General features: G+C 34.1%; 2 protein-coding genes, 1 long non-coding RNA gene and 1 pseudogene across 5 annotated transcripts; 2 read left to right on the forward strand and 2 right to left on the reverse strand.

Moving 5' to 3' along the window:
- The first annotated feature begins 617 nt into the window (after positions 1-617).
- Positions 618-3,484, forward strand: LOC132627094 (G-type lectin S-receptor-like serine/threonine-protein kinase At1g34300). The gene has a single exon (XM_060342195.1). It carries the CDS (start codon positions 718-720, stop codon positions 3,274-3,276), a length of 2,559 nt encoding a protein of 852 aa, XP_060198178.1. The 5' UTR covers positions 618-717; the 3' UTR covers positions 3,277-3,484.
- Positions 3,485-14,879: 11,395 nt separating this feature from the next.
- On the reverse strand, positions 14,880-16,264 carry LOC132627100 (uncharacterized). The gene is made up of 2 exons (XR_009577782.1): positions 15,717-16,264; positions 14,880-15,508 (listed from the first exon to the last, which is right to left on the reverse strand). It is a non-coding gene; the product is annotated as an uncharacterized LOC132627100 (long non-coding RNA).
- Positions 16,265-16,278: 14 nt separating this feature from the next.
- On the forward strand, positions 16,279-25,020 carry LOC132627095 (nitrate reductase [NADH] 2-like). 3 transcript variants are annotated; one of them, XM_060342197.1, is made up of 4 exons: positions 16,279-17,351; positions 18,475-18,615; positions 19,583-19,815; positions 24,795-25,020. In XM_060342197.1, the coding sequence occupies exons 1-4, from the start codon at positions 16,346-16,348 to the stop codon at positions 24,888-24,890; spliced, it is 1,476 nt and encodes a 491-aa protein (XP_060198180.1). In that variant the 5' UTR covers positions 16,279-16,345; the 3' UTR covers positions 24,891-25,020. The 3 variants fall into 3 exon arrangements, with proteins under 3 accessions (XP_060198180.1, XP_060198181.1, XP_060198179.1); XM_060342198.1 differs by lacking the exon at positions 24,795-25,020 and adding an exon at positions 20,887-21,100 and having other exon boundaries at positions 16,281-17,351; XM_060342196.1 differs by lacking the exon at positions 24,795-25,020 and adding an exon at positions 22,591-22,877 and having other exon boundaries at positions 16,283-17,351.
- LOC132627097 (F-box/kelch-repeat protein At3g06240-like) lies at positions 23,181-24,351 on the reverse strand (annotated as a pseudogene).
- Positions 25,021-25,166: the final 146 nt, after the last annotated feature.

Below are 25,166 nucleotides of genomic sequence, written 5' to 3' on the forward strand. Positions count from 1 at the left end.
ATAGACATTTAAAAAAGAATCAAGTCTTTTTATCTGATTGCATATATCGATTAGAGTTTTATCTTCTATTTGTATTATTTTTTTAACACAATATAAACCTAAACCACTACTTGCCTTACAACATTAATGGTTCGAAGAGATATAAAATTCTTTATTTTTAATTTATTTCAATAAATCAGGGGTATTTGGATAATATTTTGCTTTATTATATTGACCGCTTAACAATGTTTTATTGTAAAAATAAAATAAAAAAATCATAACACGAACTTGCATAAAAAGCTATAGTTTTTAGGCTTCTAACCAAACATAACTACTTTTTTTTGTAATTACAATTCTATGTTTTATCTATTTCGCGTGTAATCAAAACACAGTTCCAAAATACAGTCAGCTAAATACATAGATTAGTCAAATAACACATACAGTCAAATATTCTATTCTGCCAAAATACAATCAGTCAATTACATATGTATAAAGATTAGTCAAATAACACATACAATCAAATACATCTAGTTTACACAAAAATACAGTCAGTCAAATCTCAAATACATATAATTTCAATGATTCCATCATTAAACCAAACACCAATTCTTCCAGCCAAATATGAATTACCAAAATCAAGATTCAAGTCCATCAAATAGAAATGTAAAAACCCACACAAGTCAAAAGTCTTCTCCTCTTCTTCCCACCTTCTCTTGTCTAGTCTTCTCATCGCCCCCTATGCCTGACTCACAACAATGCCACAAAAATACTCATAAATACACTCCAAAAATCCTCTTTCTTCACCACCTCTTTAATTTTCTCCTCAAAATGAAACCCCTGCTACTATTCATCATCACTTTTACCATTATTATTATCACCACAAAAGCTGCAGATATACTTCCTGGTACAACCCTTTTAGCTTCAAACCCAAACTCCAAATGGTCTTCCCCAAACAACACCTTCACTCTTTCCTTCTTACAACTTGACCCCACAAACCAAAGCTCATATTTTGCTGCTATTTCTTATAACAACATACCTATATGGCAAGCTGGTGGAGAAGTTGATTCTTCAGGTGAACTTAGGTTCCTCAGAAATGGTGATCTTCAGTTAACAAATGGAACTTCAAGAACTGTTGTTTGGAGTTCAAAAACTGCAAATCTTGGTGTTTCTTTAGCTAATCTTGATGATAATGGGAATCTTGTGCTTAAAAATGGTACCTCTTCGAATATTTGGTCTAGTTTTAATAACCCCACTGATACTATTGTTCCTTCACAAAATTTCACTAAAAATCATACTTTGACATCTGGGGTTTATTCTTTTAAGCTTTTGAATAATGGGAACTTGTCACTTTTATGGAATAATTCTATAGTGTATTATAATTCTGGTTTGAATTCTTCTGCAAATGTGAATTTGAGTTCACCTAGTTTAACAATGTTGCCTATTGGGATTCTTTCACTTAATGATCGTAGCCTTTCTAGTCCTTTAAATGTTGTTTATAGTAGTGATTATGCTGATGAAGGGAATATTTTAAGGTTCTTGAAATTGGACACTGATGGGAATCTTAGGATTTATAGTTCCACACAAGGTAGTGGGACTCAAAATGTGAGATGGGCTGCTTTGACTGATCAATGTCAGGTTTTTGGATATTGTGGGAATTTGGGGGTTTGTAGTTATAATGAAACTAGTCCAGATTGTGGATGTCCTTCACAGAATTTCGAGTTTACTGATCCAAATGATAGTCGAAAAGGGTGTAAGAGGAAAGTTGATCTTAGTAATTGTCTTTCTAATGCAACGATGTTGCAGTTGGATAATACTAAGTTCTTGACTTATCCTCCTGAATTATCCGACCAGCTTTTTTCTGCTGGTATTTCTGCATGTAGGTTTAACTGTCTTGTTAATGGTGCTTGTGTCGCTTCGACTTCTTTAGCAGATGGTACGGGGATGTGTTATATTAAACAGCCTAATTTTGTTAGTGGCTATCAGGCACCAACCCTTCCTAGCACTTCGTTTCTTAAGATATGTGGACCTGCAATGCCTAATCCTAGTGCAGTTTCGGAAACTGTTGAGAAGAAGAACGGAGAGAGGGTTCCTGCCTGGGTTGTTGCACTTGTGGTTGTGGCTAGTCTCTTGGGTTTGGTCCTTTTGGAGGGTAGTTTGTGGTGGTGGTGCTGTAGGAACAGTTCTAAATTTGCATCACTGTCGTCTCAATATGCACTCCTTGAATATGCCTCTGGTGCCCCTGTGCAGTTCACATACAAGGAGCTTCAGCGGGCAACAAAGGGGTTTAAGGAGAAACTCGGTGCAGGAGGATTTGGGGCAGTTTATCGGGCAGTTCTGGCTAATAGGTCAGTTGCTGCAGTGAAACAGCTGGAAGGAATTGAGCAAGGAGAGAAGCAATTCAGAATGGAGGTTGCAACTATAAGTAGCACACACCATTTGAATTTAGTGAGATTAGTCGGGTTTTGTTCTGAAGGGCGCCACAGGCTACTGGTCTACGAGTTCATGAAAAATGGTTCTCTTGATAAGTTCCTCTTTGCAGAAGATCAGGTTTTGAACTGGGAGCAACGATATAGTATTGCTTTGGGGACAGCAAGAGGTATCACATACCTTCATGAGGAATGCCGAGATTGTATAGTTCACTGCGACATAAAGCCTGAGAACATATTGTTGGATGAGAACTACACTTCTAAAGTATCGGATTTTGGTCTTGCGAAGCTCATTAACCCAAAGGACCACAGGCATAGAACCTTGACGACTCACGTGAGGGGTACTAGAGGATACTTGGCTCCAGAGTGGCTGGCCAATCTTCCTATAACTTCCAAATCTGACGTATACAGTTATGGTATGGTATTACTGGAGATAGTGAGTGGAAAAAGGAATTTTGAAGTCTCGGAAGAGACTAACCGGAGAAAGTGCTCTTTGTGGGCATATGAAGAATTTGAAAAGGGTAATACGGAGGCCATTCTGGACAAAAAGCTTTCCGATCAGGAGATGAATATGGAACAAGTTATACGAGCAATTCAGGTGAGCTTTTGGTGCATCCAAGAGCAACCATCTCAAAGGCCAACAATGGGCAAGGTGGTTCAGATGTTAGAAGGCGTTACTGAGATTGATCGGCCACCAGCACCTAATGCTATTGAAGGGTCCTTTGCTGGAACCAGCTTAAACACCAGTAGCACAAGCGCTCTTTCCACCTTTGCGACCTCGGCCCCAGCTCCCTCTTCATCATCATCATTCCAAACTGCAAAGAATGTCGATAGGCAATCATCATCACTTTTAAACTCCGAAATTAAGTGAGTCTAAACTATACACTTCAGATTCCCTACAAGAACTGATGGGAATTTTTAGTATCTCAAAGATCGTAGTTTTGCTTGTGTCTTGCAATTCATATTGTATAATAGATAGGTTTAGCATATATATTTGCGTATATTTTGATATCTTGTGACTCGTTAATATTGAAAACCACTCGCTTATTTTCCATATCCTATTATTCGCCCAGATTCAACGACTCTGTCCATGTCTATGATGTTAGTTCCAACGTTTTTTATACAAAAAGCTAGATATATAGTTCGTTTATGAGAAATATATCACCTAGGAAAACATTCTCTCCCACAATACTAAATAGCCTATGGGAATGGTACCTTTTGATGTCATCATTGACCTCCTTTGACTCTTTACGAGGGAGTGAAAACCTGCCCAAGAATGTAACACAATAACACCCAGACGTAATCCCACCAGTGGGGTCTGGAAGGTAGGATGTAATCCCACGACATGCCCAAGAATGTGAGAACTAGATTGTTTTAGCTTCTTTGCACCAACAATTTAAGGCCTAAATTAGTTTTGTGTAGCTTCTTTTCACCAGCAATTTTAGGCTACGTTTTTTATTCTGAAAAAGACTATAGTACTGAAGTTACAAAGAGTTAGGGAACGGACGGGTGGGGGAGGGGCGTGGGTGGGTGGGTTTGCTTAAGGGTGTGTGTAGAAGTGGTTGATGTAAACTAGAAACATGGCTATAATTCATTTGCTTGTAGAATTGCAATGTCAACTTTGTCCACCGCTAATTGACTATTGTATCAATAAGCTTAATATTTAGAGGCAGGGGGTCCCAGTCCCACCATTGAACTAGCTCATATTTTAGTTGGCTTTCATTTTCAATAATTTCATGTGCTGGCTTTGGCTTAAATGAGAACTTAAAAAGGGAAATAGACGGCTATTACTTGTTGACATTAATGCAATAATAATCTTCCTGGAAATATAAATAGCAAAAAGAATTTAAAAAAAAAAAAAAGGAAAAGTAAAACTCACATTTTCTGCAAAATTCTTTTATCATTTTTTTGTTTTTCTTGAAAAATGGTTATCTTTTTCTCCAAAGGAATGAGGAAAGGATCATGTGAAGCTTTGCCAGAGATCTTTACCCCACAGAAATGGGAACTTGGAATTGTCTTCAGATTCCCCTTTCATAATTTACTTTTACTAAAAAATAAAAATGGTCACAGGTTAATTCACATCTAAACTTTGTGTACAAATTCTGATGTTGTGCCCCTACCTCAAATATCCTTAACTTTTCTTTCTTCCTTTAAGAAAAACTTTTACCCTTTGATTTTATGTTTGTGCCTGAAAATTTTAAATGTTTTGCTTTCTCACCTCAATTCATCATTTAGTCATGGAAAATTATCTGTGTAGTATAAATAGCGACGTGACTTAATCTATTCTTTGGAGTCAAACGGGATAGATTTTCGAAAACATTTAAACAAAAAAATTAAAGAAAAATTCAATTGATCAAATAAAATCTGTGATAGGTTAGAAAACAAAAATAATAAGCAAATAAAAAAGTATTTCCAAGTGAAAGAAGGAAAGGAAATACGTATTTAAACTTTTTGATATTACATGACTTATTGCGTTTACTGGGCTAAAATGTTCTAAAATTACACGTTTCTTTAGTTTATGTCAAATAAATAAAGAGATAATTACGTCCGAATACGCTTTGCGCATCTACTTTACCATTTTTAACCCAATTTATCATTTTATTACGAAATGACTCATTTTAAGCCAAAGATTAGTCCTCCACGTGGCCCTTTCTTTCCCCATTTTTGTTCCAAATGTCTCTATCTTCGCTTCTCTCCGTATTCTTTCTCTGTCTTTCCATGTTTCTCTCTCTTACTTTTTTCTTTCATTCATAATTTTTTCTCCTCTTTGTTCTGTTACTAAATCCAAATTCAAGGTCTTTTTTAATTCAAATAAAAAAATGATAGGATGGACGGATACTTTGTAAACCCCATCTCAAAGAAAGGAGCTTCCAGATATGAAATCACAATGGCTCAATAGCAAACTAACAGACTTTTTGTATTTTTTTTTTTTTTTGGGGGTGTGTCGAGAGAGGGAAGATTTAACTAAAGGTGACCTTTTAGTTGTGAAATTAATATAAGTGACATGTGGAAATCACATCAAATCAAAATTCAATTAAATTTGGGATTAAGAAGATTGGGTTCAAAATGTATTTTTTTCAAACTTCTTAATCTTTTATAAAATACAAAAAGATCCCAACTTAATAAAAAAAAACCCACCAGCCCCCTTTCTCCTCCTCCCACCCCTCCCCAGCCCCACCCTCGCCACCCCCTCCCCTAACCAATTTTTTTTTTTTAAAGAAAAGTTTGGATATTTTTTATTTGCTTTTTCACCAGCCACACCCTCACCCCCCCCCCCCCCCAACCACACCCCCACCCCTAAACAAAATTTGATTTTTTTTACCGGTCCCCACTCCTCCTCCTCCCACCCCTCCCCCCTCCCCACCCCCACCCCTTCCACCCACAAAAAAAAATTTGAAAATTTTTTCTTTTTGTTTTTTTGCACCCCTCACCCTTTCAAAAAAAAGAAGTATTGAATTTTTTTTGTTTTTTCGCACCACCAACCCCCTCGCAAAAATTTTTTTTTTTTTTGGTTTCTTACTTCCCCCACCCACCCCCAAAAAAATTAATTTTATTTTTAAAAAAAAGTATTGGAAAGTTTTTATTTTTGATTTTTTGCCCCCCCCCCCCCCCCCCCCCCGCCAATCCCCCTCCCAAAAAAAAAATCTTGAAAGGAAGTTTTGAATTTTTTTTTTTTTTTTGGGTTTAGGAAAAGTTTGTAGTGAATAGATGGTTTTTCTGTTGCTGTCTGGTATGGTTCAGGGTTTAGGAAAATATATCCAACAGATAGTTTTTTTGTTCTTGTCCTGGTATTTATTCGATTCTATTTGTAGAAGATAACCAACAGATTTGTAGTTATTGCAACAAGTTCTACACTTTTTGCAACAAGTAGACAATTTGTTGCAACGACTCACTAATCTGTTGGACATAGCTTCAATTATTTGCTTCTGTTTGTAGAAGATATCTAACAGATTTATAGTTGTTGCAACAAGTTCTACACTTGTTGTAACAAGTAGACAATCTGTTGCAACAACTACAAATCTGTTGGACATAGCTTCAGTTAGTTAGTTTTTTTTGTAGAAGATATCCTACATATTTGTAGTTATTGCAACAAGTAGACAATCTGTTGCAACAACTACAAATCTGTTGGACATAGCTTTAGTTATTTGATTCTGTTTGTAAAAGATATCCAACAGATTTGTAGTTGTTGCAACAATTTCTACACGTGTTGCAACAAGTGGACAATTTATTTATGAATCAGCAAATGTTGAGAAAGGATATAGTCAAATTGAACAGCCAAACTGACAATCAATCCTTAGAAAGAGATGAAGAACAGAGCAAAGAAGCAGTAGATACAAATGAAGAAAGTGAAGAAGAACTAGAAAATGAAGAAACTGATGATGGAAATGAAGGAGATAGAGTAGATCAAGGAAATCTGTTACACCTTAGAAGGCAGTTGCTGAACAAATTATTACTTAAGTTGTGGTATTTGGAGCCAAGTTGCTGTTGAACAATTTCTGTTTTTTTTTTTTGTCCTTTATGTTATTTGTGAATGATGTTTATGAACTTATTTATTTTGATTAGTTGTGGTATTTGCAACCAAGGTGGCTGTTGAACAATTTCTGTTTATAAACTTATTTATTTGCTTACTAATTATTGCAACAGATGCATGCAATTGTTGAAGAAGTTGCAACAAGTTATTAATTTGTTTCAACAAGTTACTAATATGTTTCAACAAGTTACTAATCTTTTTAAACAAATTGCTTAGTTGTTGCTATAAATTATTCACCTTGTTGGAAAAAATCAAACAATGGCTTAAATTATTGCAAAAACTAAAAAATATGTCGCAACATATGAGTTAATTGTTGCAATAGATCATACACTTGTTGAAGAAGTTGCAACAAGTTATTAATCTATTTCAACAGATGGATCAAATGTTTAAGCAAGTTGCTTAGTTGTTGCAACAGATTTGAATTATTATAACAACTTACTTATATGTTGTAGCAGATATCTCATATGTTACAATAACTTACTCATATGTTGCAGCAGATATATCATATGTTGCAACAGGTATCTCATATGTTGCAACAACTTACTTATATGTTGCAACAGATATCTCATATGTTGCAACAGGTAACTGTTGCAACAACTTACTTATATGTTGCAGCAGATATCTCATATGTTGCAACAACTTACTCATATGTTGCAGCAGGTATCTCATATGTTGCAACAACTCCTCCATTGTTGCAACATATTTACGATATTGATCACATTGAACTCCTTTGTTTATACTGAATAACATTGAATTCATTTGTTTATCACTAAATATGGTTGAATTAAGTACTTCACATCAAAATACTCTAATGATCACTCGATTTAGGAAGAATACACTTAGAATTAGCCATCTAATCTATGAAATTACATGAAATTACTATCTAATCCATTAAGGATATTAGTAGATATACATATTCATCACTAAATACCATTTATTTCCTTTGTTTAACACTAAATATGGGTGAATCAAGTAGTTCGCATCAAATTACTCTAATGATCACTCGATTTAGTGCATACTTACTTAGTAGATCATCTTTCCTGACTCAAAATACATCAAATTGATTAAGTATTATACATTGATCACTAAATATCGTTGATTTCCTTTGTTTATCACTAAATATGTGTGAATTAAGTAGTTCACATCAATTCACTCTAATGATAACTCGCTTTAGTGCATACTGACTTAATATATCATATTTCCTGACTCAAAATACATCAAATTGATTAAGTATATACATTGATCACTAAATATCGTTGATTTCCTTTGTTTATCATTAACTATGCATGAATCAAGTAGTTCACAGTGCATACTGACTTAGTAGATCACCTTTCCTGACTCAAAATACCATCAAATTGATTAAGTATTATATATTAATCACTAAATATCATTGATTTCATTTGTTTATCACTAAATATGGGTGAATCAAGTAGTTGATATCAATTCACTCTAATGATCATTGGATTTAGTGCATACTGACTTAGTAGATCATCTTTCCTGACTCAAAATACCATCAAATTGATTAAGTATTATAAATTGATCACTACATATCGTTGATTTCCTTTGTTTATTACTAAATATCATTGATTTCCCTTTATTGATCACTAAATATGGGTGAATCAAGTAGTATATGTTGCAACTATTGTAATATCTGTTGCAGCAAGTGTAGTATCTGTTGCAACAACTGTAGTATCTGTTGCAGCAAATGACATAGTTGTTAAACAAGTCCTTACTCTTGTTGGATAAACACAACAAGTTACCCAGTTTCTGCAACAAGTCACTCCACTTGTTGAAAAAACCCTAAAATGTAACTTAATTGCTGCAACAAGGCCTATCAGTTGTTTCAACAGATTGCTTACTTGTTGAAAATCTTTTAGCAGTTGGATAAAACCCAACAAGATACTAGTTGCTGCAACAAGTCCTGTTACTTGTTGGATAAAACACAACAAGTTATAGAGTTGTTGCAACATATTCATTAGTTGTTGGAAATTGTTCAGCAATTTATTAACAAGAATACACACATTTGTGATTGAACACGATTAACATATCATATAAACCAAGTTCACAAACACCAAGAACAGAAATTATCATTCTAAAAAAGAACAACATTAAAATGTCATAAAGTTCCAACAAATAACTATTATTACAACACAGTGCAATTAACAACTATGGAGCATTTCGGTTTGGACATGTTATTTTTTGTGCCAACTGTTTTGCATAAGGAGCATTTGTTTTTTCTTGTTCACAATGATTCCCCGATTCCACGCCTCCTCTTTGTCCGCCTTCTTCTGGGTTTGCTAGGATTAACATATGAAGGAGGTATCTCTCTCTCTAATTCAAAACTTCTTTTCAAGATTTGTTTTGGTGGGGTGGTGCAAAAAACAAAAAAAATTCAAAACTTTTTTTAAAACAATTTTTTTTGGGGTGGGTGGGTGGAGTAAGAAACCAAAGAAAAAAAAAATCTTTTCAATTTTTTTTGTTTGGGGGGAGGGGGGGGGGGCGGAGGGGTGGGGTGGGGGTGCAAAAAACCAAAAACAAAAACTTTCAAAACTTTTTAAAAAAAATAAAATTAATTTTTTTTGGGAGGTAGGGGTGGGGGTGGGGGGAAGGGGGCAGGGGGATGGTGCCAAAAACCAAAAACCAAAAACAAAAACTTTTCAAAACTTTTTTTTTAAAAAAATAAAATTAATTTTTTTTGGAGGGTGGGGGGTGGGTGATGAAAAAAAACTTTTAAAAATCTTTTTTAAAAAATATTTTTTTGGTGGGGGTAGGGGCGGGGGGCTAGGGAGGGGGCGTGGTGGGGCTGGAGGCAGGGGGTGGGGGTGGTGCAAAAAAGAAAAAACAAAAAAAACTTTTAAAAATCTTTTTTAAAAAAATCTTTTTTTTGTGGGGGGTGGGGGTGGGGGCAAGGGAGGGGGCATGGTCGGGGGCTGGGTGCAGGGGTGGGGGTGGTGCAAAAAAACAAAAAAAAAACTTTTCAAAAACACATTTTTTTTGGTGGGGGGTGGGGGGCAAGGGCAGGAGGCGGGGTGGGGGGATGGGGGCAGGGAGAGGGTTGGGGGCGAGGGACAAAGTGTTAAAAATAAACTTTGAGGACAAAGTGTTAAAAATAAAGTTGAAGGTCAAAGTGTCAAAAACAAAACCGTTGGGCAAGCTCAAAACCCCTTAATCACTAATCAAAAATCATCATCTCTACTTAATAATTAAAACTTGAATCACCTCCCTTCAATTTTAAAACTTAAAGGTCACTTATATTTAAATGCCCCTAAGAGAGAGAGAGACCGGTGATTATGGTGTTACATGGAGGTGTATGTATGGTTGGACGGTGTTTTTTAAATATAAATGTGTATAATAGTTATATCTATACTGTTATAAATAATTATACAGCATATATACATGGTTATACACTATTTATACAATATAGATACATGGTTATACATTGTATATAAGTATTATATAATAGTGCATATGAATGTATATACATCTTTTATACATTGTTGTATAGTGCTTATACAGTGTATACTGATGCTGCTGGTTTATTCACAAATTTTCATTCACCGCTTTTTCAGCTCCCACACGGAAGAAAGAACCCAAAAAGCATATTGTTATATTTAGGATGAGACTTCTGTATGGGTTTGGGAACGCTATTGATGCCTAAATTTGGAGCAAATAATACAGAGAAGTAAAGTGAAGGAATGACGCTGAGCTAACTGGTTAACATTGGGCTACAATGAATGAAATCCTTTTTTGGGCTACAACCGGTGAAAACTGTTATGTTGGGCAGTACATCTGTGTAAGAAGCCTATAAATAAAGACATAATGAATATATTGGAATCCCTCTGAACTTGGCAACTTCTATTCAGTAGACACCTATATTTTGTGTTGGCCTAGTTATCCCTCTGAACTTGGTAATATGATAGGATCGACCCCCTAGATGTTGATGGGGCAAATTGCGTGAATACACTCTCTTTAAGTCGCATGAAAGGGATGAACAATCGAAAAATCAACTTTCAAGAGGGGTATTTTTAACATTTATTTGCCACATAATTAATATAGTGATTTATTTGTTCCAACTGTATTTTTCTTTGTTTTTTCTTAATATACATTGTATATTTATTCCAATTGTTTTTCTTTTTGTTCTTATTAGATACAGTGATTATTTATTTCAACTAATTTTTTTTTTCTTTCTTTATTTTTTTTGAAACCAAATTTCACAAAACTTAATTGCAACTCTATTTATTTTAGACAAATAAAAAGAAGGTTTAGCCAAGGTAATGAAATTTAGATGGTGCATTATTCTTTTTTCGGGTCAAATTCATAAAATATTTGATTGAAATGTTTTCTGCCAATGTTTAGTCTATGTAAGATATTAAAAGAATTATAAAGAGGTAATAGAATCATGAATGATGTTTGATTAGTATTTTTTAATTGCTAATATGACACTAAAAATGATTAGTATTTATAGATATGATAGTTTTCTTCTGCTGCTACTTGGTCTATATTTTCAGAAAAAAATTAAGTAATAACAGACACATTTCTGGACCAAACTATTAACGGATGGTATTTTTATACAATTTTCATAATTTTAAGGGCTTTTTCCGTAAAAAAGAATTCCTAAATGAATTTGAACTGAGTAACGAGTAATTAATCGCGCGTCAGCTCCTCTCCTTCGCAGTTGACATTGTGTTCATAAACTCCTCCATTCTTGCCAAAGGTGGAAGCTTTTGCCAAGGTGTAAGATTTTTGTTATGGATGGTCATAGAAAATTTCCCTTTAGCTCTATAGACCTCTGTTTTCTCTCTTTAGTTGTGGTAACCTCCAGACTTAAACTTATTCTACTTTGTTCCGTATGTTGTTCAAGTGACTGGAAGCTTCGCGGCAGCATTACTTTGTGTTTTCTCCTAAACCCTTTTTTGTTCATACATTAAAGAGCCGAGAGAGTACATCGCTATTGGATTTTCTCAAGACCCTGATTGATATTTCAGCACTCTTTAATGATGTCCAAGAAACAATGTGGGATAAATCACAAAGAGAAATAAAACTATGCATCATCATTAGCTTTGGGGAAAATGGATTGTTGACTTGTTGATCACAAGAACGTACTAATATAAAAGCAAGAATTTGCTTGATTTACGTGCTACTTTCAGAAATTCAACAAGAAATAAATATATTACACCCGATAGATCAAAAATTGTAATTGGACCATATATATGAACGTATAATAAATATAATATTGAAAGAGATTTGTTACTATATATGCACCTTGGTAATTGAGTTTGAATGGGGGAATGATAATGAAGAAGGTTTAACATGCAACATTATTTGTAGAATTTCAAGTTGAAGTTGAAGTTTTGTTCAAAATGCCATAAACAAATATAATTTCAAATCAAAAACTTCAAATCAAAATTTTCAAATTTAAAGTCCAAACGGCTTCTAAGAGAACCCTTTTAGATTCTAAAGATGTTCCACTGAAGAAAATAAAAAGAATTATGGCATTTGCATGAAGTCAATAATAACAAAATTCATCTAAAATAAAAAATAATAATCAGAGCATATGAATAATGTCATTTTCATATAATTATATTTAGTAAAATATTATTTTATAAGTTGAGACTTTTCACACATTAAATTAAAGTAGGATAAATAAGCTTAAGAGGATTCCATACCAATATTATTAATATTGTGTAGCAAAATTATCTCAAATTTTGACATTATGTTCGATCTTTGACATTGATAAATTTCTATAAGGTTTATGTGTATAAACGAATTTTATAATGAATTATTTTATGAACAAAAATAACATTTCACATATAGTGTAGCTAGATAAAATTAAGTTTGGACATGTATGTTCAATCATTAAAGTTAAATAAGCTTTTGTAGTAAATTCTACGAATATACTTAAATACAATATATTTATCGGGAGAAGTGCACAAATACACTCTTTGGGGCCACCATTTAATTTATACTTGAAATTAAGTTTTTTTTTTTTTAATCTTTTTACCCGCTTTGAAAAAAACTTCGTACATGCACGATTGAAGTTGAATATTCGCATCTGAATTCGGGCTTTTTTTATTTTTTTTATTTATTTTTTATTTTTAGTCTGAAGTGTAGTCTTGTGAAGGTCAAACATCAAAAAAAATTACCTGAAGTTTGGTATGGCTTGCCAAGGCTAACTTCAGATGTTTTTACTGAAGTTGTGAACTCGACGACAAAGCCAACTTCAGACATTTTTTACTAAAATTATGACATTTGCAAAGCTTAACTTCAGACATTTTTGAATGAAATTGTAATTTTGGAAAATCAAACTTTAGATAACACTCCACTTCTGAAGTAAGAGGTGTACAAACATAGATAGATTTTAATTCTGACGTTACCGATTGGTTCTGAACATAAGTAACCATGCAAACTTGTCACACAAGTGCCTGACAACGCAATCAAAATCACAAGTTTAGAAGCAAGTTCGAAAGTATGTTTGAATGATTTAACATATCTCAAATCCCGTTGATTATAATCCCAAACGCACGCTCTAATGTCCAAATTAATAGTCAGTCACTCTACATTCAATTGGAGTTATAAAGATTAGACTCGACCGAATTCTAAATTCCACCCTTTGTCATGAAATTAGGGTTCAAGCCTAGAAGAGTGCTCGTCACAATATGGTTCAATCCCCGCGAATTCTAAGAATTATCAATCCCCGCAAATTCTAAGAATTATCCTGTTACCCTTTTAAAGTAATTAGAAGCATAAAAAAAGATGAAGTTTTTAGTAGGCGTTTGGCCATCAATTTTGAAACCATGGTTTCAAACCAGCGTTTGGCCATCAATTTTCAGTCGTGGTTTGAAACCATGGTTTGAACCCAAATCACCCAAAAAAGCATGGTTTGAAACCATGGTTTCAACTTTTTTAAATACAAAATTTAACCCATAAGTTAATAGTTTGTAAAAAAAAACCATAAGTTGGTAAATATTTTTAACAATTACCCCCATCAATCATTTACCAATCTCATTAACTTCCACCAACCTTTATTTATGTCTACCAATCTTTAATTTATGTGGGAAGATTATATTAAATAGTAGTTACATTACTATTCATGTTAAATTTTCGATTTTATTGAAGTAAAGTTTGATTAATTGATGTTGCATTTTTTAGAAAAGTCTTCTAGTAGTGTACTAATTTTGTTATAAACTATGATTTGCTCATTTGGTAAGATTCTATACGAATTGAGAATGTTTTGATAGTTTTCACAATTTGTGGGGTTTTTATGTCTATAAGAGAAAATACAACTTAAAATATTCAAATTGTATGTCCAAACATGGTTTCAAACCATGTCCAAACGGGGCCTTAGCCTTTGAAGAAATCCCCAAAATTCTCCGTCAATTAATCTTGGGTTGATTTTCAACAATCTATGAATTGGGATGATAATTTCGTGTTAATTATTTTTAATTTGATGTAATTCGACAATAGAATGATAAGGAACCAACTTGCATGATAGGGTACGAGTCTAGGCAGGAATAGCACTCAATAACTCATCCAAAACGAAATAGGGTAAGTTTTGTCCCATATATATAAGTTTTGTCCTGACACGCGACATACAGTCATCACATATGACCCGTATATATGTTGGACATACAGTCCGTATGTTGTTGGTCTTATGTCAACTCTTGAAGCCTACGACGGTGGATATACAATGGATATATCGTGATATACGACCCATCATCTCGACCCAGATTCTTCCAACTTTGTTTCTTTCTATTCATTTCAACTCCAATCTTTCTGAACACTTAACCTACGCTTAGCTATTGACTTTCACACGTGAATACACATTAATTTTCAAGGTTCGGGTCTAAACACAAACATTTAATTGAGTTCAAACTTAATCCGAATCTATGAGGTGTTACATCAGGTGAAAATTGATAAATTCATTCAAAATTCTTTCATCTAGATTATAGTATAGAGTTCTGACGCTATTATTAATTCCTATCATATTACAAAAAAATGAGGCTTGATGATATAAAAGATTATGTGTTACAAGAATAAATATTGAACCATGAACGAAAAAGACATGAGAGAAAGACATATTGACTAGTGATTGCGATACCCCTATTCTTGATGGGAGAGGACACCAAAGGCATCTGTCCTTCCACCCCTCGGATACAAAGAGGAATTTGACAAGCTAATAGAGGTAGGCTACATATGTGCAATGAGATATATCAGACATTCTGCCTAGTACATTGACGGGAACTAACTGGAGAGGCACTAATAATATCCAAAACCTAAGCAAAGGACAATAAGAGTTTACTGTTCCATTTAACAAATAAAATCTAAAGAGCAAAAGTGAAACACATTTAGAAACAAAAAAAAAAAAAGTATGGTGCAAAGCATACATGAACGCATTAAGAACATGATATAATGTCAAACCTACTGTACTCTTGGCAATATTTCTCGTCGCATGCAGCCAATCACTTCTCCACTTTTTCAAGAATGCATCTCCAACTAAAAGCTCCCACTTTAACCTTGTAAATACATGCCTCCATTTGCTCAAGCATATGTGAAGGATCAATTACCCCTATAGCTGATAGCATTACTACTGTGCATATCAGAAAACTAAATAGATTTTTATTTTGAAATAAATTTCTTTCGGCTAACAAATTATCCACAAATTACATCAGCAATGATTGAAGAAGTAGCTAAAAAATCCTAAAAATAGAACCCAACAAAGAAGAAAGATAAAGGCAACGGAGAAGAAGATATGTGCAAAATTGATAGACAAAGAAACATACCTGCTATGACAAAATAAATGCCAGCAACAACACAAAATTAGAGAGCGAAGAAAAAACCTGTAAAATTATACAAACCCCTGAAATTACATACTTAACCAAGAAAGCATGAACTTAACTTCGCCTTCTTGAAATACAGATGATGTAATTATCTAACAGAACAGAAAGAACAAGCAATCAACCCCCATTAAGTTTGAGAGTCAATGTGGTGACCACTGGATTTGGAAGACAGTTTAAAACCGGAAAGCTAAAATACTTTGAAATGACTAAAAAACCCTCATTTTCAATTTTATGGAAAAAAACAGACATGTTAAAAGCTACTCGTGCCAATTCAAGTAGATACCAAATTTAAGAAAGAGAAGCAGATTTTTGAAATTTATGATGTAAAACATACTTAGATATTTGTGTGACTAAAAGGGTAGAAGGAAAATTTTAAAGTTAAGTTATTTTTAATTATAAAAAGGTTATATTTATTTTGATACAGATTAAAAAAAAGTGTACCATGCGCATTCAGAGTATATTACATCCGAATCGGTCACAAAGTTGTATTTCTCAAGATTCAAAAGGTAAGAAAGAAATATGCCCAACCTAGCTATATATAGAGAGTGACCAAAGAAAGAGATACCAAAATCATGCCAGGATCTATCCGAAAACAGAAACTCAATAGTCACCTTGAACGGGGCATACCACCCTTGCTCCGAACTAGCAGCTACACTTTCCTTCCTCCCTCTAACCACCTCTCTTTCCCAAATAATATTCCAAACACATCAATTTTCCTTGACAAATACTCATCAAGTGAAGATGACGATGATGATGACGAAAAAAATGAATACGTTCAAATGATCAAGAAAGGAAATTCAGAATTAGAACCATCAATTCATGACACTAGAGATGAAGGAACCGCTGATAATTGGATTGAACGTAACTTTTCCTTAATACGTCTCACTGGTAAACACCCGTTTAACTCCGAACCACCTTTGGCTCGTCTCATGCACCATGGTTTTATCACACCTGTCCCACTTCATTACGTTCGTAACCACGGTCCGGTTCCCAAGGGTTCGTGGGGTGACTGGTCCGTGGAAGTTACTGGTCTGGTCAAACGCCCTATGAAATTCACAATGGATCAGTTGGTTAACGAGTTTCCATCCAGGGAGTTGCCAGTTACGCTTGTATGTGCCGGTAACCGAAGGAAAGAACAGAATATGGTTAAACAAACCATTGGTTTTAACTGGGGTGCTGCTGCCGTTTCAACAACTTTATGGCGCGGAGTACCTCTCCGCGCCCTGTTGAAACGGTGCGGCGTTTATAGTAAGAAAAAAGGGGCACTTAACGTTTGTTTCGAGGGTGCGGATATGTTGCCTGGAGGTGGTGGTTCCAAGTATGGTACGAGTATTAAGAAGGAATTTGCTATGGATCCGTCAAGGGATATAATTGTAGCATACATGCAGAATGGAGAAATGTTGGCACCGGACCATGGGTTTCCTGTAAGGATGATAATTCCAGGATTCATTGGTGGAAGAATGGTGAAATGGTTGAAGAGAATTGTGGTGACTACACAAGAATCAGAGAGCTATTATCATTACAAGGATAATCGAGTTCTCCCTCCCCATGTTGATGCTGAACTTGCTAACGCTGAAGGTACGTAATTCTGAATTAAGATACTTATGACTTCCCCTTTCCATTTACGTGACATACCTTTTCTTAAAAAAAGAATTGAGACATTTTATTTCTATTGTCTTTTAAAAAGAATTAATGATACACTTCCCGTTTTAATTTTAACTAGTAGCTTTTATAATCACAAATATGTTAGTATCAAAATGTTTATGGAATGTCTAAGTATACAAGTTTCACAAAATTTGTGATATATTTAAGCCACAAGTTAAAATTTGTAGTCTCGCGAATATTATACATATTTAAGACCACAAGTATAAATAATTTAATTTTCCTGAACTCTGACCTGTTAAAACGGGTTCCTTGTCATTTAGAAAATTTGGTGTTTAGTTTCAGACTCGTCATCCTTCGTTAATTCGTCATACTACTACTAATTTATAATAATGGAGTGTGATGAATAGAAGGAAGAAAATATTCAGATTCATGTCACTCTTAACTTTGAAGTCAACGTAATAATAGTAACCCATATTGTGTATGTATACACACGATTGCCGATAACATAATGAACCACCGCCATAAAAGAGGTAATTTTTTTATTTTTATAATCATTGGCTACAGTGATTCATCATTTGAAAGACTAGAGTATTGGCAATGGCACAGAACCTTAAAGTTCGATTCTGTTTCAATCGTAGGTACTAATGAATGAATAAAGAGAATAAATATACTTGAATACTTGGATAAATTCATTAAGGTTTAATGTCTTAATAATATATTCAACCGAATTTTGAATAAAATAAAAAGAGAGCCGATTATTTATGTGCAAATTGAGATACGGTGCTGTTCGAGCATATCCTCTTAATATCTCGTAGATGTTAATGTATTTAATTCGAAAAGTTAAAGTATTTCCTTTTTCTATCCAGGATTGAGGTAAGTTATATATTATTGACATTTAGTAGTAGTTGAATTACCCCCCCCCCCCCCCAAAAAAAAAGGCACTTAGTAGTAGCATTATATTCGTAGCGGCTCGAAAAGTTACATGCATTGGAAATGCTAAATCGTCTCTACAGTTATAGGTTATCTGTTAGCCTCCATTCATCTTTGATGATGTAATACTAAATTGGAGATTTTGTCCATTGGATGAATTATGCAGCATGGTGGTACAAGCCAGAATACATCATCAATGAGCTGAACATCAACTCTATTATTACAACGCCTAGTCATCGAGAGATTTTGCCTATCAAAACGTGGACAACTCGCCATCCTTACATGTTGAGGGGCTACGCTTATTCGGGTTAGTATATACTCCTCCATCCCATATTACTTGTCTATTTTTTTTTTTTAAAGTTAAACTACTCTTTCCATTCACTTTTATTTGTTCACTATTCTAAAAATAAATGATCACTTTTACTTGTCATTTTTAGCATATCAAGAGAAACAATTTCATTTTTTCTATTTTACCCATAACATTAATTACTCATTTCAAATAATCTTTCAAAATTAAAAATATGCACCAATTAATATGAGTATCATGGTAAATTAAGCACTTTATTTATTATTTTTTAATGGTGTGTAAAGTCCATAGTGGACAAGTTTTAAGTGAATGGATGGAAGATATAACTTTGACCAACATTTTGAGACATATTCTTTATCGTATTGATATAAGAAGAATTGCAACTTGTATATATTACTTTTCGAGTTTTTTAACTAATTATAATTTAAAATATTGAGTTGATCTAATCTAATTTAACTCTGAAGATCAGTCAACTGGGCTCTCAAAAAGTGAAACAGGACAACTAATATGGGACAAAGGGAATATCCACTAAAAGATTAAAATTAACTACGAACTTCATTGATAATTTCGAATTGTGAGAATTCATAGCTAAATAGAATTAGCTGCGAATTTTATGGCTTAACTATATTTGTTGATCGAGTTTATTTTCTATTATCTCTGTTCTAATTTACGTGGCACACTATTCTTTTTAGCTGTTCCAAAAAGAATGTCATCTTTATATATCTAGAGACAATTTAACTATATAAGATGATTTACGGGCACATGAATATTTAAGACTTATTTTGAATCACTAACGTTAAAATCTTCATTTCTTTTTTAAACTCATGTCCAGTCAAATAATGTTAAGTAAATTAGAATGGAGGATTAATATTTTTATAAGCAGTGACTATCATTTTCTCTTATGTTTCTTTGTGCAAAATTTAAAAGGATTTTTCTTCTTTTTTTCCCTTTGCTCAAAATGTAAAAGGTGGAGGGAACAAAGTAACACGTGTAGAAGTGACAATGGATGGAGGAGAAACGTGGCGTGTGCGCACACTAGATCACTCAGAGAAGCCCACAAAGTATGGCAAGTATTGGTGCTGGTGCTTTTGGTCACTTGAAGTTGAGGTGCTTGACTTGCTTAGTGCCAAAGAAATTGCTGTGAGAGCTTGGGATGAGACCCTCAACACCCAACCCGAGAACCTTATTTGGAATGTCATGGTATGTTCACATGTCCGTCCTTTACTTTTTAATTTAACAATGAGTTTAACTTATGTTCTCTAATTTATATTATCTGATCATCAAATTATTATCCAACGATGTTTTTTGTTTTTTTGAGCTTTTGACATATTTGACTGTTCAGTAAAAAATAATTACAGTTGCTCGCTGATATATATAGAAAATATACTCACTCTGTTTCAATTTATTTGTATTAATTTGACAAAGCGCAAAGTTTAAGAAATAAAAAGATTTTTTAGTCTTGTGGTCCTAAATCATGTGATCTTTAAATCGTGTTATCTCAAACTTCCCATGTAAAATATTGGAATTGGAAAACTAACTAAATATAGAAAAAGACACTCTTTTTGAAACAGATCAAAAAGGAAACTAAGACACTTAAATTAAGACAGAGGGAGCTACTATATATATATATATATATATATATATATAAATAACAATTAATCTTTATTAATTATACATATGCCAACTATTCCTGTATTATTTTGTTAGACGGTTATACAAAGTAGAAATCTTTTTCTAAAACTTCCTAGTATGTATAATTTGATCTTTTTACAATCAACCCGCAACACAACCTATCTTAGATATGTCAATACATCCTCCAAAGCATGGCCAAAGCCCATTGTAGACAACCATCCCTTTTTTTTTTGGGAAAACTACATGCCTCGACAAACTTCTACTGGTAATGACATTTAGTAGCTATAGTTTAACTTAATTACTTCTCATAGCAAATATTTGTATATTAATATCATTTGGTAACTAATAAAGTAAAATACACAACTTTCAATCCCCTTATCCCATTTTCACTTGTTTCCTCAACTGCTACCTGCACCTTATCCACCATTACTCTCCGTTCTCCTTCCCACATCTTCCCTCAACTGCTACCTCCCGCTAAAGCTCTAGACATCCCTCTCCGCACTCCCAAACTCCACCACCGCTGCGCCACCTTCATCCCCTTCTCGCCGCCGTCGAATCCCCGGAGAAAGTCGTTACCCTCGGTGATGAAATCTCCAATTCAACCCTCGCTGATGCCCAAAAACTCGTCGATTTTTTCAGATCTGAAGGTGACGGTGATGATGACGGAGAAAAGAAGGTGAAGGAGAAGAAGGTGTACACAGATCTGATTGGAATTTTTGACCGAAAGTTTTTTCCCAGATCTGTGTATACATACATACACTGTATGCATATTTTTTGGAATTTTTTTCCAGATTTGTGTATACATACACTGTACACAATATTTTTCGCGTTTTTCGAAGATCTTTTTATATACAAATGACTAGAGTGAATTTACGCCTGTATACAAATGAATACAATCAATTTTATTTCTTGTATTCAATATTTAAGTGTATTCGTTATTTTTTTGGTGTACATATGTTGTATACAGTGTTTTTCGCTTGTTTTTGTTAATATTTTTGGTGTATCTATGTTGTATACGCTTGTATTTGTTGTATACATACCGAAAAATATGGTGTTTGTTAATTTTTGGTGTATATATGTTTTTATGTATTCATTTTTTACTCGCTGTTTTATGAATACAACAAGCCAATTTATGAATACAAATAGTCATTTTCATGAATACAGTGAAAAACAGGAAAAACAATTGTTGTATTCATGAATACAGCGAAAATAAAAAATGAATACAGTGAAAAAAACGTATACAACCGTTGGTAGCTGGGTTGTTACTACAAAATGTAAATATTGAAACATTTGCTATGTGGCTTGATTAAAGCCCAAATGTTTGTCATTTATGTAGTTTGTCATTTTTGCACGAATTACCCTTCTTTTGGGGTGATCTTTAGATTTTGGCCCTCATATTTGTGGTCTTTAAGTTTTGTCCTTCACGTAGAAATCCTGAGGTGTGGATTACCCTTCTTTTGGGGTGATCTTTAAATTTTGGCCCTCATATTTGTGGTCTTTAAGTTTTTCCCTCCGCGTAGAAATCCTGAGGTTCTGGATTTGAACTCCCGCTCAGGCATAAAAATAAAAAATAACTTCGCAAGGCAAGACTTGAGAAAGTTATGCCGGAGCCGGCATACACGCGCTTAAGGCATAACTAAAATTATGCCGGATCCGGCAGAACTTTTTGCATAATTTAGTTGTGCCTTATGGGGTAGAACTTTAGTTAAGCCATAACTAAAAGTATGCCCCATAAGGCGGAATCTTTTCTTAAGGCATAGACTTTGCCTTAAGGAAAAGTTTCGTCTTATGACTTTTCCTTAAGGCATAGTTTAGTTATGCCTTATGAGGCAGACTCTTAGTTAAGGCAAAACTAAAAGTATGCCCCATAAGACGAAACTTTTTTTAAGGCATAACTAAAAGTTTGTCTTACAAAATAAAAAAATAAAATATATGCCTTAAGGAAAAGTCTGCCTCCTCCAGCAGACTTTAGTTATGCCTTAAGCGCGTTTATGCCGGCTCTGGCATAAATTTCCCAAGCCTTGCCTTGCGAAATTATTTTTTACTTTTATACCGGAGCGGAGGTTCGAACCAAGAACCTTAGGGTTTCTACGCGAACCTCAAAGTTTCTACGTGAAGGGCAAAAATTAAAGACCAGCAATTTGAGGGGGGAACAATTAAAGACCACCCCAAAAGAAGGGCAATCCTGCGAATTGCCATCTGGCGACATATTTTACCTTTGGGCATTGCACCACCTAATTCGGATAAAAGAGTTGTATTCCCATAGTGAATAAGATTTCCTTAATTATATCATTCAAAAATGATATGCAAATTTCAAATTTTCTAATATATTGCAATTGTCAGGGAATGATGAACAACTGCTGGTTTCGAGTGAAGACCAATGTGGGCAAACCTCCCAAAGGAGAGATTGGTATAATGTTTGAGCACCCGACCCAACCTGGAAACAAAACCGGTGGGTGGATGAGAAACCGGAGAGGCTCAACATAAACATTACTAAAGGAGAGTGTCTCATCTCGTTTACGGATTCACGTAAATTCAATAGCTTTTATCCTATTAGTGTATATAATAAGAAATCTATTAAGTATTTATATTAACTTAAGATCATTATAAAAACTCATAAACTTCAAATATTGAATCTGCCTCCATGCTTAACATATCATGGACATATATCTCAGTACATATCATTTATGCCCATTTGTAATGTTAGTCGTCGCAGTGCTGTACACAAATGCTTAACATTTGCTTATATATCAAAAGGAGTACAAGCTCTTACAATAGCTGCTGCTATTTGGATGATGATACGGTAATTAACAACACAAATTAGTTACCAAAATATTTTAACCCACGGCAAAGAAATTGTAGTCAACTTAATTAAGATAGTACAAAACAGAAAGATAACAATATGCTCTAGTACTTTACATAGATTTGAATATTTAAAACACATTCACGACCTCTGCTTCAAAACTCCTGAGTGAGAAAGAGCTTGATATATGGCCACATGCCAAGAAGTTACCTTCAAATACATCATACATTTTCAAAGTTTTCTTCACAGGATGGTGCAAGAACAAGAAATCGTTACGCCACAAGAACAATATCTCTCCATCTTCCAAAACTTTCAACAGATAAATCATTTCATTGCACAACCAATCGTTGCATTCGGGAATTATGTCTATAACAATATCTTTAACCCATGAATTAGCAACTCCGTATTCTTTCATCACCCATACCTCAAATTGATCATCTGCGTTATTATCACACATACAAAGACAACGTCCCAACACTCCCAAACTTCGTAAATTCGGATGACTATCCTCACTATAACCTGGAGCCGCGGGAAATGATATAAACAACTCATTTTCCAAACCAAACGAACATATTAACTCATTTCTGTCAGTATCATAAACCAACCAATGAATCTTTCCATAAAGGTTCACCCCATATGCCCTGCATCCAAAGCAGAACATGACATGTCTTGCACTTGTCCAACACCCTTTGCCAATTGTGTAAACTTGACCTTCAGACTTGTAATAACGAGAACCATTATCACCATCAATAACTTCCTCTTGGTAAATTCTAACAACTTTGTACTCAAATGTAACAGGATCGAAACCGAAGCCATACATGAGTAAATTTGGCCACTTTCTTACCCCTTGTGCTTCTGGAAGAATGATATATTCTCTGGTTCTTGGGTTAAGGATGTAAATAGTATCAACATCATTGGAGAAGTTATTAAAACAAACGAAACCATGAACTGACCCAACTAGGGAAAATGGAGAAACAGGAAAGTAAAGTTGCAGGTCAAGGTCAACGTTTGGATCATGACAAATTTCATAAGTACCTTGATCATGGTTATCTACGAATTTCAAGAACTTTAAGGTATTGGTCCGAGAAATTGTCCAAGAGTAAGATTGGTTAATGATGATGCTAGATGGAGATCTTGAGTGTAATAGTTTTGAAAATTCTGACTCTAAGGTTAATTATGAAACGCTTTGAAACACTTTTGACATATAACACAGTGGTAGGAGGTAATCTTGAAAGAATTTCCAACAAGATTGGGGGTGGAAGATCCACAAGATATGTTTCTTCATCATTCATTTCCAATGCTTTGGATGATGGATTTAGAAATCTTTAGGTATTTAACTTTTTATAGGCTTTATTGTAGCAAGTGGCTTGCTAAGGTATAAATATTGTTTTGTAACTTTGTTAGCTGAACTGTTCAACAATTTGGACGAAAATTCCAATCTTATTTGTTTGTCGGTCAAACCAATCGCTTTCAAGACCAAAGTCCAAAGGTCTAGAATTGGAGTTATTATAGTAATTGCCAACATAACAAAGAGTAAAACGCAAGAATACTAGAGATTTTGGGTTCTTATTTGTATTTATTTTCCTTGTATGGATGAAGTAATCAATTATAATCTAAGAGCTCGTTGATTTAATAGATTAAAAGTAGTTGATAAGGATCAAATGTTAATACTTCATGTGATAGTAATTATTCATTTGAATACAAATGTTGAAACTATTGTGAAGATCTTGAAATGCCAACACAGGTTTTGAAGGTTGATGCTAATATGGTCACTCAACTACTAACAGTCATCATCTCAGAAAGACACCTTTCTTCTCAAAACCTCGCTCAAGAGTTTTGACATAGATGCCGTGAATGTCAAATGCTTGTAGTGTACTAGAGTATATTGTTACCATTCTGTTTTATTTCTTAATTTTGGTGACTGCCTTTGGATTAAAGAATTTTGGTTAGTAAGTTAGTGTGGATAACCAAATAGAGGGAGCGCTAAGAGTTTGTTTTCCTCTTCGATTTGTAAACAATTACATGAAATGGAAAAGGTTACTCTATACATTTGTGCACACAGGAATACTATACTATCATTACAGGAGATGCATGGGAAAAAAGTGTGTTTACTAAA

This window comes from Lycium barbarum, chromosome 2 (assembly GCF_019175385.1).
Source record: "Lycium barbarum isolate Lr01 chromosome 2, ASM1917538v2, whole genome shotgun sequence".
In the NCBI taxonomy this organism is placed as follows: Eukaryota; Viridiplantae; Streptophyta; class Magnoliopsida; order Solanales; family Solanaceae; genus Lycium; species Lycium barbarum.